The sequence below is a fragment of the Saccopteryx leptura genome, chromosome 2 (genome assembly GCF_036850995.1).
Source record: "Saccopteryx leptura isolate mSacLep1 chromosome 2, mSacLep1_pri_phased_curated, whole genome shotgun sequence".
In the NCBI taxonomy this organism is placed as follows: domain Eukaryota; kingdom Metazoa; phylum Chordata; class Mammalia; order Chiroptera; family Emballonuridae; genus Saccopteryx; species Saccopteryx leptura.
In genome coordinates, this window is record NC_089504.1 from 285,457,173 (window position 1) to 285,470,375 (window position 13,203).

Sequence of the window (13,203 nt, forward strand, 5' to 3'; positions counted from 1 at the left end):
GCTGGGCTAGTTGTACCACCCACTCCCCCACCTCTGCAGGAAGTGGTCTCCCACTGCAAGAAGCTGACCAAGAAGACTAAAGAACAGCTGTCAGATATGATGGTTCTGGACAAGCAGAAGGGATTAAAGTCGCTGAGCAAAGAGAAACGGCAGAAACTAGAAGCTTACCAGCACCTCTTTTACCTGCTGCAGGTGAGCAGAGGACTTTGGAAGGAGGTGTCTCCACCACCTCTTGAGGATCTGGGACCTTGAGGCCTTCCTGTCTGTGCTTTTACCTCTCTGTGAGATGTCCCTTCCCAAAATCACAATACCTGACCCCCTGATAAAGAGACTGTTTCCTACCATTTGTCTGAAATGTTTCCAGTATCCCTGGGAAAGTAGGACAGTGCTTTCTCCATTCCAAGGTCCTATCAGGAAAACCTTCCTTTATCTGATCACTAGTCCTCACGGTGCACGAGCAGCCATTTCTGTCTCCCCATTGCCTGCAGACTCAACCTATCTATCTGGCCAAGCTGATCTTTCAGATGCCACAGAACAAAACCACCAAGTTCATGGAGTCAGTGATTTTCAGCCTGTACAACTACGCCTCTAACCACCGAGAGGCGTATCTTCTGCTCCAGCTGTTCAAGACGGCGCTCCAGGAGGAGATCAAGTAGGTTTCCACATGCAAAGGAGTGGAAAGAGAACAGGTTAAGAGGTGCCACCGTTGGTTTCTCACAAGGTAGCCATTTGTTGAGGTTTGAGGGTAGAAATGGAATCAGAACACCTTTTCTCTGCCTCCTGTGGGGTCACTAAAACATCTTCTAGAACAGCACAGTGGGAGGACATGGACTGGCATGTTGGCAAAAAGGATGAGATAGAGATAATGACATTTTTAAGAGGAGGGACACCAGAGCAGCCTTTGAAGAGCCAAAGTCTCAAAAAGAAAAAGCAACTAGTTGTCCTACAGAGGCAGGAGGCCAATTTCAGTGACTTCTTGAACCACAGGTCAAAGGTGGAACAGCCCCAGGACATGATAACAGGCAACCCAACTGTGGTGAGGCTGGTGGTGAGATTCTATCGAAATGGGCGTGGACAGAGTGCCCTGAGGGAGATCCTGGGCAAGGTTATCCAGGATGTGCTGGAGGACAAGATGCTCAGCGTCCACACAGACCCTGTTCACATCTACAAGAGCTGGATCAACCAGACCGAGGCCCAGACAGGGCAGCGCAGGTGACAGACGGGCAGAGCACAGAGGGAGCGCTCTCTTTGATCAGCTCTGCCTTGGGCCTCATTGGGGAAGCTTGGGTGTGCTTTGAAGGTGGCATATAAATGAGCATGCTGATTTATGTAAATATGACCAGTCCTATAGGATAAAATAAGGTAGCCTTTCAGACCCCGTCTGCTAGTTAACATGGAACTGATGTAAATGACATGGGGTCTGGTGTACTTAATATCAAATGAGCAGGCCCTGGCCGGTTGGCTCAGCGGTAGAGCGTCGGCCTGGCGTGTAGAAGTCCTGGGTTCGATTCCCGGCCAGGGCACATTGGAGAAACGCCCATTTGCTTCTCCACCCCTCCCCCTCTCCTTCCTCTGTCTCTCTCTTCCCCTCCTGCAGCTGAGATGGCCCGGGTGCTGGGGATGGCTCCGTGACCTCTGCCCCAGGCGCTAGAGTGGCTCTGGTCGCAACAGAGCGATGCCCCGGAGGGGCAGAGCATCGCCCCCTGGTGGGCAGAGCATCGCCCCTGGTGGGCATGCCAGGTGGATCCCGGTCCGGCCGGTCGGGCGCATGCGGGAGTCTGTCTGACTGCCTCTCCCTGTTTCCAGCTTCAGAAAAAAATATATATATATATCGAATGAGCAGCACAAATGAATATGCAAATTGTTTAATTGCTATGTCAGTGCTTGCAAATGATATTTCAGATTTGCTGGGAGTTGGGATATGGACTCCTCTTTGATAGGGGAATAGATGAATATTCACATTTACAAATGAATAGGCAAATGAGATATGGGAGAAATAGGTTGGCCCTAGAGATTGGAGGCATTACTCAGATGCAAAGGTACTAGGCAAATGGAGCCACTGAGGAGAGTAGGCAGTGCTGGTGGCTACTCCCAGGGGCACATAGGCTTGTAGGTGGGGGGACTTCAAGGCCCTGGCCCAGCTTTCCCTACCTCCCTAAGTGCCAAAGTCTGGATGCAGGGCAGCCCTGGTATTCTTCATTCTCCTTAGGACTCGTTCCACGAACTCCACCTTCTCCATTCCCTTCTACACTCTTCCACCTTCCTGTGGGTACTCCAACTCTTTCTTCTTCGCTTTCCAATCACATGGCTCCAGCCCTCTCTCTAAGTCCTTTCTCTTACTTTGGATCCTCTTAAGCATGCTGGGATGCCCTTAGCATGTGTATGTATGAGATCTTGTTAGATAAAGAGTTTAAGGGGGAGGGGCTCAGGGAGGGGAGGCTATGGGAGGGGGCTCTGGCTGATACCTTGTCTCTCTCTGCTCACAGCCACCTCCCCTACAGCATCACCCCAGAGCAGGCCTTGAGTCACCCTGAGGTCCAGAGACGATTGGACATCTCCCTTCGCAGCCTCCTTGCCGTGACTGATAAGTTCCTTGTAGCCATCATCTCATCTCTGGACCAAATTCCGTACGTGTAACAGCCCCACCCCAGCCTAGGCCAGGCCATGATGGGAAGAGCAGAGCAGTCCTGAAGAGGTGGGGCAGGACCAGAAGGGAAATGTGGCCAGACGTGCTCAAGGGCTCCTATGAGACAGGTGGAGAGAGAGTGCACAGATACCCTACTAGAGACTGAGCTGGGATACAACATGCAGGTCTATGTGTGGCCGGTCAGGACCTCACTGGAGCCAGAAAAGGGAACATCAAGTGACTATGGGGACAAGTTATTGTTTGAGAGCAAATGGGGAAAAACATAAGACTCTTTAGTCTACAAAGTCAAAAACAACTACTTCAAACCAGTAAGTACTTTATAGTTCTCCCCTTTCTTAAAATTTAGTGTTTTTTGAAAAGCAAATTATTGAAAATGTTGACAAGATGAGCTTCATCTAGGTCATCCTCCCGCCAGCCAGCAAGCCCTGCTGCTGCTTGGAACTGCAGGGAGCAAGGTGGGGATGCAGGTGAGGGGACCCACAGAGTTTTTAACTCTGCTCCCCAACCTTGGAGAGCTGGATTAAGAGTTTACAGTTAGGATTCAGAAAAGATTGTCCTAGAGCTAATAAAGGAAAGTACACAATGAGCTGTAAACTTCTGTCTCTGGTACCCTAGGAGATAGAAATAACTTTTAAAATTTAAAGAAATTTGTAGGCCTGACCTGTGGTGGCGCAGTGGATAAAGCATCAACCTGGAACGCTGAGGTTGCTGGTTCAAAACCCCGGGCTTGCCTGGTCAAGGCACATATGGGAGTTGATGCTTCCTGCTCCTCCCCCCTTCTCTCTCTCTAAAAAAAAAAAAAGAATAAATTAAAAAAAAAATTTTTTTTTAATGGTTAAGATGGTAACTTAAAAAAAAATAATTTGTAGATGGCACATCCATGATAAGCATAATAAAAAACAAAAACACTGCCTGACCAGGCAGTGGCATAGTGTATAGAGTGTCGACCTAGGATGCTGAAGACCCAGGTTCAAAGCCCCAAGGTCGCTGACTTGAGTGTGGAATCTTAGACATGACACCATGGTCACTGGCTTGAGCCCAGGGTCGCTGGCTGAGCACATGGTGACTGGCTCAGCTAGAGCCCCCCGTCCTCAAGGCTCATGTGAGAATACTATTAATGAACAACTAAGGTGCTGCAATTACAAGGTGACATTTCTCATCTTTCTCCCCTCCTGTCTGTCTGTCTTTCTCTCCCCCTACTCCTCTCCCCTCTCTTCCTCTCCCCTCTCTCCCTTGCTCTCATGCACCCGCATGTGTGTGCTAAAAATAATAAACTCTTGCACGTTTGAATTATACACTACTTTTACTTGATTTTCATGAAATAGAGAGGGCAAGAAAAATCATCCCTGTCTGACCAGGCGGTGGCGCAGTGGATAGAGCATCAGACTGGGATGCGGAGACCTAAATTCGAAACCCTGAGGTCACCAGCTTGAGTACAGGATTATCTGGTTTGAGCACGGGCTCACCAGCTTGAGTGTGGGATCAGAGACATGACCCCATGGTTGTTGGCTTGAGCCCCAAGGTTGCTGGCTTGAGCAAGAGGTCACTCACTGTGCTGTAGCGCCCCCCAGTCAAGGCACATATGAGAAAGCAGTCAATGAACAACTAAGGAGCTGCAACAAAGAATCGATGCTTTTCATCTCTCTCCCTTCCTGTCTGTCTGTCCCTATCTATTCCTATCTGTCCCTCTCTCTGTCTCTCTGTCTTTATCACAAAAAAAAATAAAAAAGAATAATCATCCCTATATTCCAGATCAGGGACCAACCCAACTTCCAAAGGGGAAGAAAATAGCCTAAGCTGATATCTCTGGTTAGTGGTAGAGAGGCAGGACTGGAGCTCCTACTCTAGTTCATTGCTGCCCTTGGACCCTGCCTCATCCAGGCCAGGCCCCTCAGATGCTCTGTGATAGCCAACAAGGTTGGCCACCTCAGCCTCACAGGCTGTCCTGGGGCTGGCTGTGAGTGTCAGCAGAACCCTGCCTAACGTACAGGCTAAAGGAGCCTCTATGGGGAAAGGCGGGGTGGATGCTGGGGTCTGCGGTATCCCCAGGGGAGACTACAGGGTCCAAAGAAGAGACGCAGGCCAGGTGGGAAACTGAGAACCCAGAGGGTGAGAGCCCTGGTCTTGGGTGACTGACATAAGAGCAGGAGGGCGGGACAAGGTCCAGAGGTATTTGGAGGACAGCAGCAGCAGCCTGGCTGTGGAGGGCCAGCTCTGGCGTGGCTGAGCCTGAGGGAGAGGCAGGCAGGCACTCCTGACCTGAACTGTGGTAGAAGTGGACAGGGCCATATTATATCAATTGTTTTGTCCCCAGCTATGGGATGCGATATATGGCCAAGCTCCTGAAGATGACTCTGGCAGAGAAGTTCCCCAGTGCCACAGAAAATGAAATCTGTAAGGCAAGTGCTGCCTCCTCAGCTTCCTGGGATTTCCTTTTCCCCAGTGGCGCCTGTGAACCCCAGACTGAGGCAAAAAGACAAAAACCCTGTACTATAAAAACGCAAGAAAGAAAATATTCTGCACCCTGTAAATCAACCCTGACTTATGAGCAGGGCTTCAGGTGGCCAATGGGAAGGCAACTGGGGCATGAACTGACAGAATGGGCAATGCTAGACTTGTTGGGAGATCTGGGTTCTAGTCCCACCTCTTGCTCAATCTTGCTGTGTGACTTTGAGCAAGTTGCTGGCCTACTCTAGGTCTTGTTTTCTCTTCTGTAAAATGAGGTGGGCCCAGCTGGTGCTTTCTAGCCAAGTGAGCCGGGCGGGCGGGTGGGTTGGGGCTGTCAATGCGGAACCCAGAGAGCTTCCTCTGCCCTCAGGTGGTAGGGAACCTCTTGTACTACCGCTTCCTGAATCCAGCTGTCGTGGCCCCCGACGCCTTTGACATTGTGGCCATGGCAGCGGGCGGCATCCTGACCAGCCGTCAGCGCCACACCCTGGGGGCGGTGGCTCAACTTCTGCAGCATGCTGCAGCTGGCAAGACCTTCTCAGGGGAGAACCAGCACCTGCAAGCCTTGAATGACTATCTGGAGGAGACACACGTCAAGTTCAGGTCTCGGGTCCTGGCACCCTGTTCCTCCCTGTCCCCTTTTTCTCTTCTCATCTTTCATGTCCCACTTCCCCTCTCCAGAATCCAGGAAGGAGAAAGGCAGGGGGTGAAGAGTATAGTTAGTGGGGAAATTGTTGGAAGGACTCCCCCGTGGAGAGAGAAGGGGGGTATTGAAGGAAGTGGTTGAGGGGACGCTGCGGGGGAGGTAAGGTAGGACAGGGGTGGGGTCTGAGGCTGGAGTCAGGGTTGACTTGAACTGTCAGAGTGGCTTGAGCTGTCACCAGAGAGGGCAGAGGCAGGGCTGTCGGAACAGAACGTGTGGGGGTGCTGAGCCCCCCACTCTCACATGCTGTCCCCGTGGAGATAGGAGGTTCATCTGCAGGGCCTGCCAGGTGCCAGAGCCGGAAGAGCGCTTTGCAATGGACGAGTACTCGGACATGGTGGCTGTGGCTAAACCCATGGTGTACATCACTGTGGGGGAGCTGGTCAACACACACAGGGTGAGGGGCTGCAGCCTGGGTGTGCTGGGTAGGTGGGCAGGGCTCTGCAAGTCCATGATTGGGTGGAGGGCTCAGACCCTGAATATTCTTTCCCTCATCCTGCAGCTGTTGTTGGAGCACCAGGACTGGATCGCTCCTGATCACCATGACCCCCTACACGAGCTCCTGGAGGACCTTGGGGAGCTGCCCAGCATCCCTGACCTCATCAGTACGTGCTGGGGCCAGCTGGGCTGGCTGGGGGGCCTGCAGGGAGGGATGGACTGACAGGTGAGCTGGGCATGCTCACATTCTCTGTAGAGTTTTTGTTTGGTCTGGGATGTGTGCCAGGAAGCTGGTTACACACTAGAACTTTCTTTACCTCTGGTCAGGAGATGGACACAGACTGATTTGGAGAGAGTGGACAGTAGAGACCCGGGGCCATCATATAAATGCCCATTTAGATCATATGAGATAGACACGGAGGGATCTGTTTGGGTCTCTAAAGGTTTCCCTGACAAGGGGAAATATCAGGAGTATGCGATGGCAGCAAACGTGTTATGGTTGGACAGGCAGAATGGAGGTGCTGACAGATAGGAGTGAGCCAGGAGCTCCAGAATCAGGGAGGCGAGCTCCCACTGCCCTCTGGGCACCAGGCTGAGGGTGATGGGGAGGCATGTCCCCAATGCAAGGGGGAGCTCAGGGTAGCAGCCCTTCCACTGGTGCCACAGGGCAGTGTGGAAAGCACCCTGGAAGAGGGGTGCATGGAGCAGTGTATCTGCCGTGACCCTATCTCTGCACGTGGTGTGTGTTCATCTCCCATTTCTCACCCAACCTCAGGGGACGGTGTAGCAGCAGATGGGAGCACGGACCTGAGCAAGCTAGAAGTGTCCCTGACACTTACCAACAAGTTTGAAGGGCGAGCGACAGGCACTGATGATACCAGTGCCCGGAGCCTGCTTCTGAGGTGAGTGAGAGAGGCCTCGGCCGCTGCTGACCTGCGCCTTCCCCCTCAGACCAGTAAAACGACCTACACAGAAATGGCCACCCACCTTCTGCCTGGGCTCTCCTGTCCTTTGAAAGTTCTCCCTGAGGCCTAACTGGCATTCTGCTTGCTGCCATCTCAACTGTTTTCTTCCTGGAAACCTCAGCTTCTGATCTGTGTTGTAGTTGAAATGAAAGGAATTGTTAAGATATTGGCAACAACAGATGTTTGTATATTGTTGTGCTGTTCACTAAATACGTTTTTTATATGTTATCATTTAACCTTAGTAACAAACTGCTTTATAGTTGAGGAAAGAAACTTGAGGTTAAGTGACTGGTCCAGCGTCCCACAGCCAGCTGGTGGTGGAGCTCGTGTTCTAATTCCCTCTTGTTGCTGAGTGATGGTCAGGAGATGGACACAAAGCTTGGTTCCCAGTTCTGCGAAAGTGAGGGTGGACCCGCAGAGGGCAGGCTAGTCATCTGGGCAGAAGAGGAATCAAGTCACCACCATCTCCCTGCCAGCAAGGCAGCCCTCCTTCATTCACCCAGTAAGCAAGTGAGCTGGGTGTCCAGTGTCGTCCTGCCACTGAAGGCCTCACAGCAGGGTGAGGCTAGAGGTGGACACGCAGTCAGAGCCACCAAGAGGGAGGTGGCTGTCTAGTGCAGTGAGAGCCAAGTAGAAGGGACATCTTGGTTGGGAGAGGTCTCAGAGGATGAAGTGCAAACTTCACCAAAGGACTCGAAGACATTTCACGGGAGGGCACTATAGGCAGAGGACACAGGTGCAAGAGAGCACAGTAGGTTTGGACTGTAGTAGTTCTCTCCGTATCACAGCGGTTCCCCTCCTGGGTTGCATTCTCCTCAAACTTGCCCCCGCCCTCCTAGCTCCCTAATGGCCCTGGCAGCCATGATGCTAGGTGGAGTCCACTTGCTCTCAGCTCTCTGGCTAGCCCCGCGTCTGTCCCTCACCTTGCCCCCGTCACCCACTCCTCCTGCAGCACCAAGCAGTTGCTTGCTGACATCATGCAGTTCCACCCTGGGGACTCCTTCAAGGACATGCTGTCCCTCTCGGCATCCAGCCCACAGGTACTACCTTGCTCATCCCCACCTCACCCCACCAGCACTGCGGAGCCCTCCCCCGGGTCCCCCCCACAGTCTGCCGCAGCAGACACCTCTGCGCACCAGTAATGAGAGCTCGCGAGGGCCATGACCTTTACCCTCGACCCCGGAGACCGACAGGCTGAGAAGAACAGTCCTAGCTGTGGGGAGCCTCAGCTGCAGCGTCCTGGGACCCCACCTTCCTCCCCAGTCCCACTAAAACGAGAGCGAGCTCTGCAGGGACAGCTGCTCCCGACATGAGCACCAAGGGGCTGATGCTCAGTGGAGAGGGTGGGCACCTGAAGGCCTAGAGGCGGAAGACAGTGGTAAGAGGGTGGGGAGCCAGGGGCAAATTGGGCCAGCTGTAGTGAAGATTAAACCAGGGGCTTCCTAGAGAAAAGGTGGGGATGACCAGTAAAGGGGCATTCCAACACAGGACAGGAGGGAAATGCCCCCAAATACTCTGGAGCCATCACAGAGTCCCAGTGTTCGGAAGTCACAGCCACCGATGTCTGTCCGGAGTCCTTTATGCTGTACTTCTGTTTGGGACTCCCTTGTACCTCTGCTCCCCTTGGCAGTCCGTGAGGCCCTTCTGTGTCCATGATGTTACACCTTGATGCTCTTCACAAGCCACCCCTGTCTCTTTCACCCAGAGGTTGGGCTCTGGGGGCATTCTCCTGATGATGCCCCAGAGTGCCCAGGATTACCTTCATTGCTGCTGCCTCTGGGGCCTGCCCTGGCTTGGAGGCAGAATGGTGGGGCCTGGTAGACCCATTAAGCCAGCATCTGTGCCCACCCCTCCCCCCTCCCCGGTCCCCCACCCCCCAGGAAGCAGCTCACAGGCGGCTAATGTGCCAACGCCAGGCCTGTGAGGCCCAGAACTTAGAGCTGCTTGGACGACACCGCTCACTGGTGGCCGACTCCCTCCTGCCGCTGGCAGAGAAGCAGAGACGTGTTATGCAGAACCTGCGCCGGCTGGAGAGCCTGGGCTTGGTCAGTGCCAGCGACGATTACCAAGGGCTGGTGGATGAACTGGCCAAGGTAATGACCTGGGCCCGGGACCGGTGTACTTGTATGTGTGCGCGTGTGTGCATGCACTGTGTGTACGTAGTATTGGCACCTCAAGAACAGGCCTCCCTGGTAAGTCCCCACCCCAGATTGTCACCAGCCCGGGGAAGGCCACAAAACCTCCAGAGGATCCTTTTTGAAAGAAAGATTTTAAAATTAGGGAAGTATTCTGGAAACTTTTTTACTAAAAATCGAAGAGCCTGGAAACACTTACTCCTCAGTGAGGAAGGTCATAAATTGAAGGTCTGAGATGGCATCCTTGAGATTGTCCTCCTCCTAGGAAAAGCAGTCTGGAAATCTTCCTCTTCTCGCTCTCCCTGCGAGGTGCTCACAGTGAGCTGTTCTTGGGCTGAGTCAGGCCCTGAGGCTCTCAGGACGGCCCAACTCCCCCTCTCTTGGTTGTCCTCCAACCCCAGGACATCCGTAACCAGCGCAGGCACCGGCAGCGGCGGAAGGCCGAGCTGGTGAAGCTCCGGACCACACTCCAAGGCCTGAGGACTAAGACCACCTTCTGTGAGGAGCAGGGCGACTACTACAGCCAGTACATCCAGGCCTGCCTGGACCACCTGGCCCCCAGCTCCAAGTAGGTGCTGCCTTCTTCACGTGTGCCTTCTCACCCTGTCCGTGGCAACCTTTGCCCCATTCCGCCAGCTGGGAAAGGGGCATCGTACGCTAGCACAGTATGGCCCCTTCTTAACCCAGGTCTTTGAATCTCCCTTGCAAAGTCTTGGGCTCGGGTGCAGCCCTCCTGAGCTCTGTCTCACTGGGCTCGGGTGCAGCCCCTCCTAAGCTCTGTCTCACTGGGCTCGGGTGCAGCCCTCCTGAGCCCTGTCTCACTGGGCTCGGGTGCAGCCCTCCTGAGCTCTGTCTCACTGGGCTCGGGTGCAGCCCTCCTGAGCTCTGTCTCACTGGGCTCGGGTGCAGCCCCTCCTGAGCTCTGTCTCCCACAGTGAGAGTCTCCCTCAGAGTCTACCAGCCACGGAAAGTACACTGTCCTTGTGTTAAAGAGTTTATTGGATGAATTCTCTGGGACCTTTCTTTAATCAGGATTTCTGGGAAAGGGAAGAAGCGGTTATCTCTTCATTACACTGCTGCCCAGCTCCTGGAGAAGGGTGTCTTGGTGGAAATTGAAGATCTTCCTACCTCTCAGTATGTTTCTTTAGAGAGCAGAATGTCGGGCCCTTCCCATCCCATTACCTGGGGGTGGAGCTTGGGGCTGGGCACCTAGGAGGAGGGGAGAAGAAACATGGTCTCTGTCTTGAAGGATAATAATGGGAGGACAGGACATCTTTAGACAGAAAATTAAGAACAGTGGGCATAGTCTGGCGCAGTTCCGACACCCCAAGGCAGAGGAGGCTGGGAAAGATTCCCAGAGGAGAGAATATCTGCGTGGGGTTGGGCAGGTAGGAGATGCGGGGTGGTGAACAGAAGTAGAATTGGGAGAAGACAGAGAAAGCTGAGACCTGGGAATGACAGAGGGGAGGTCTGGGCTCTGAGTGACACGGCACTACCCAGGATGCCGAGCAGAGGATAGAAGGGTGGGACTATTACCCTGTAAGGAAGCAATGGGCCCCATTTTGAATCCTGTTTCTGATAGCTTCAGAAATGTGATCTTTAACATCACTCCTGGAGACGAGGCGGGCAAGTTTGAAGTAAACTCCAAGTTCCTGGGTGTGGACATGGAGCGATTTCAGCTTCACTATCAGGTGAGGGGACACTCTCATGAGCCCTCAAGACACCTGCCAGGCTTTAGGTGCAGCCTGATGATAGTTGGCCAACCTCAGAGGACATCAGCTCTGTTCCCCCATCAGTATCATCTGTCCCTGAAGAAAAGCGTGAGGGTCTGTGTAGCCCAAGCCCCTCTGTCTCTGCTCAGACAGACCCACTGCCAAGCATCAGGGCAATGGTGTGGGCTGGCAATGTCAGAAGTAGGATTAACACTTGAAGCTCTGATGCAAGTCAGAGACTTGACACATTATCTCATTCAATCCTCTCTGTAGCTCTGAAGCTTTATGCCTGTTTTACAGGCTCTGAGGCTAAAAGATTAAGAAGCCAGCCTAAACAGAGGCCATTTGGGAAAACAGTGATTTTAAATCCAAATCATCTTGCTTTGCTGTTTTGCCTTTTGAATGAGAAAACTGGTTTCCGGCCCTGGCTCCACTTGAACTGGCATTTGGTCAAGTCTTTGCACCCCTCCTTTGGCCTTGTTTTCCTCACCTGTAAAGTAGGGTTGCAGTGCCCCACTGCAGTGGCCATTGCCCCTGGATGACAGTGTAAGGCTCCAAGACGTTTTATAGACTGGCTGGGCCACGATGAAGAACCTTTAAACTCTCCTCCCTGCTTTTCTCTAGGACCTCCTGCAGCTCCAGTATGAGGGTGTTGCTGTCATGAAGCTCTTCAACAAGGCCAAGGTCAACGTCAACCTTCTCATCTTCCTCCTCAACAAGAAATTCTTGCGGAAGTGACAGAAGCAGTGGGTGCTAGCCCAGCCTTTATCTCACTGAATGCTTTTCTTAACACTCGCTACTCCACTTCCCTGCAAACACCCAGAGCTCGGAACTGTGCAAGGCTCAAGGAGTCTTACTTCTTCCCTAGCTAGGAGGAGTTGATCTACCTGGCCACTGGCAGCATCTCTAATTGGCTAAAGTCAGCCTTGCCCCAGAGTCTGGCTGTGTGACTTTTAAGTCTCAGAACCCCGTGGTTTTCCAGCTACATGGTAGGGCACGAACCTAGGTGAGGTGAAACCCTGCCCTTTGGCCTGTGAAGGCAATTGCACTTGTGTCTGCTGCTGCCTTCCATGGTCACCGCAATATTACATGCACTGCACCTGCAGCCTTATTTCCCTCCACCTTCTCTGCTGACCCCAAGGCCAGGCCCAGGCCGCCGTGCCTACACCCACTTCTATAGCAGTGGGTGTTCCTGCCCTGCTGCAGCGCAGGCACTCTGCTGGAATAATGCCTCACACCCTCCAGCCCCTGCCTCTCACACCCAGGAGGGGCAGAAGTGCTTGCTGATGCCTGTGTGGAGTTGTAGCACTGTTATCCTCCACGGTGGCATAGGCAAGCTGACCCTCCATTAACCTCAAATCCCATTCCTTTGTTTATGGTCTATTTTATATGTGGATCACTAGGGTATTTATTCTCTCTTCCAGCCTTATACTTCGGATCATGATTTTAATTCATCTTTTGAGCTCAGAAAAAGAGCTCTCGTTTCTCTTATTCAAACTAATATGCCAATCTTTTATACCCTGTATTTAGGTCACCCCAATAAATTTAATTTAAAAAAAGACCCAGGGCCTGACTGGTGGATAAAGCATCGACCTGGAACACTGAGGTCGCGGGTTCGAAACCCTGGGCTTACCTGGTCAAGGCACATATGGGAGTTGATGCTTCCTGCTCCTCTCCCCCTTCCCTCTCTCTCCTCTCTAAAATGAATAAATAAAATCTTAAGAATAAATAAATAAATATTTTTTAGAAAACCTAAAAAAAAAAAACAAGGCCCTGGCCGGTTGGCTCAGTGGTAGAGCGTCGGCCTGGCATGCAGGAGTCCCGGGTTCGATTCCTGTCCAGGGCACACAGAAGAAGCTCCCATCTGCTTCTCCACCCCTCCCCCTCTCCTTCCTCTCTGTCTCTCTCTTCCCCTCCCACAGCCAAGGCTCCATTGGAGCAAAGTTTGCCCAGGCGCTGAGGACGGCTCCATGGCCTCTGCCTCAGGCGCTAGAGTGGCTCTGGTTGCAACAGAGCGACACCCCAGAGGGACAGAGCATCGCCCCCTGGTGGGCATGCCGGGTGGATCCCGGCCAGGCGCATGTGGGAGTCTGTCTGACTGCCTCCCCATTTCCAACTTCAGAAAAATACCAAAAAAACAAAACAAAACAAAGTG

General features: G+C 52.8%; 1 protein-coding gene across 1 annotated transcript in view; it reads left to right on the plus strand.

Moving 5' to 3' along the window:
- Positions 1-12,801, plus strand: part of IQGAP3 (IQ motif containing GTPase activating protein 3) — a 54,628-nt gene extending 41,827 nt beyond the window's left edge. The window contains exons 24-38 of the mRNA XM_066362175.1: positions 40-192; positions 489-652; positions 988-1,212; positions 2,487-2,627; positions 4,962-5,046; positions 5,466-5,698; positions 6,063-6,195; positions 6,301-6,403; positions 7,012-7,138; positions 8,154-8,241; positions 9,082-9,294; positions 9,738-9,904; positions 10,369-10,470; positions 10,919-11,027; positions 11,673-12,801. Coding sequence (XP_066218272.1) covers positions 40-192; positions 489-652; positions 988-1,212; positions 2,487-2,627; positions 4,962-5,046; positions 5,466-5,698; positions 6,063-6,195; positions 6,301-6,403; positions 7,012-7,138; positions 8,154-8,241; positions 9,082-9,294; positions 9,738-9,904; positions 10,369-10,470; positions 10,919-11,027; positions 11,673-11,786 — 2,157 coding nt within the window. The 3' untranslated portion in view covers positions 11,787-12,801. The remainder of the gene's footprint in view (positions 1-39; positions 193-488; positions 653-987; positions 1,213-2,486; positions 2,628-4,961; positions 5,047-5,465; positions 5,699-6,062; positions 6,196-6,300; positions 6,404-7,011; positions 7,139-8,153; positions 8,242-9,081; positions 9,295-9,737; positions 9,905-10,368; positions 10,471-10,918; positions 11,028-11,672) is intronic.
- Positions 12,802-13,203: the final 402 nt, after the last annotated feature.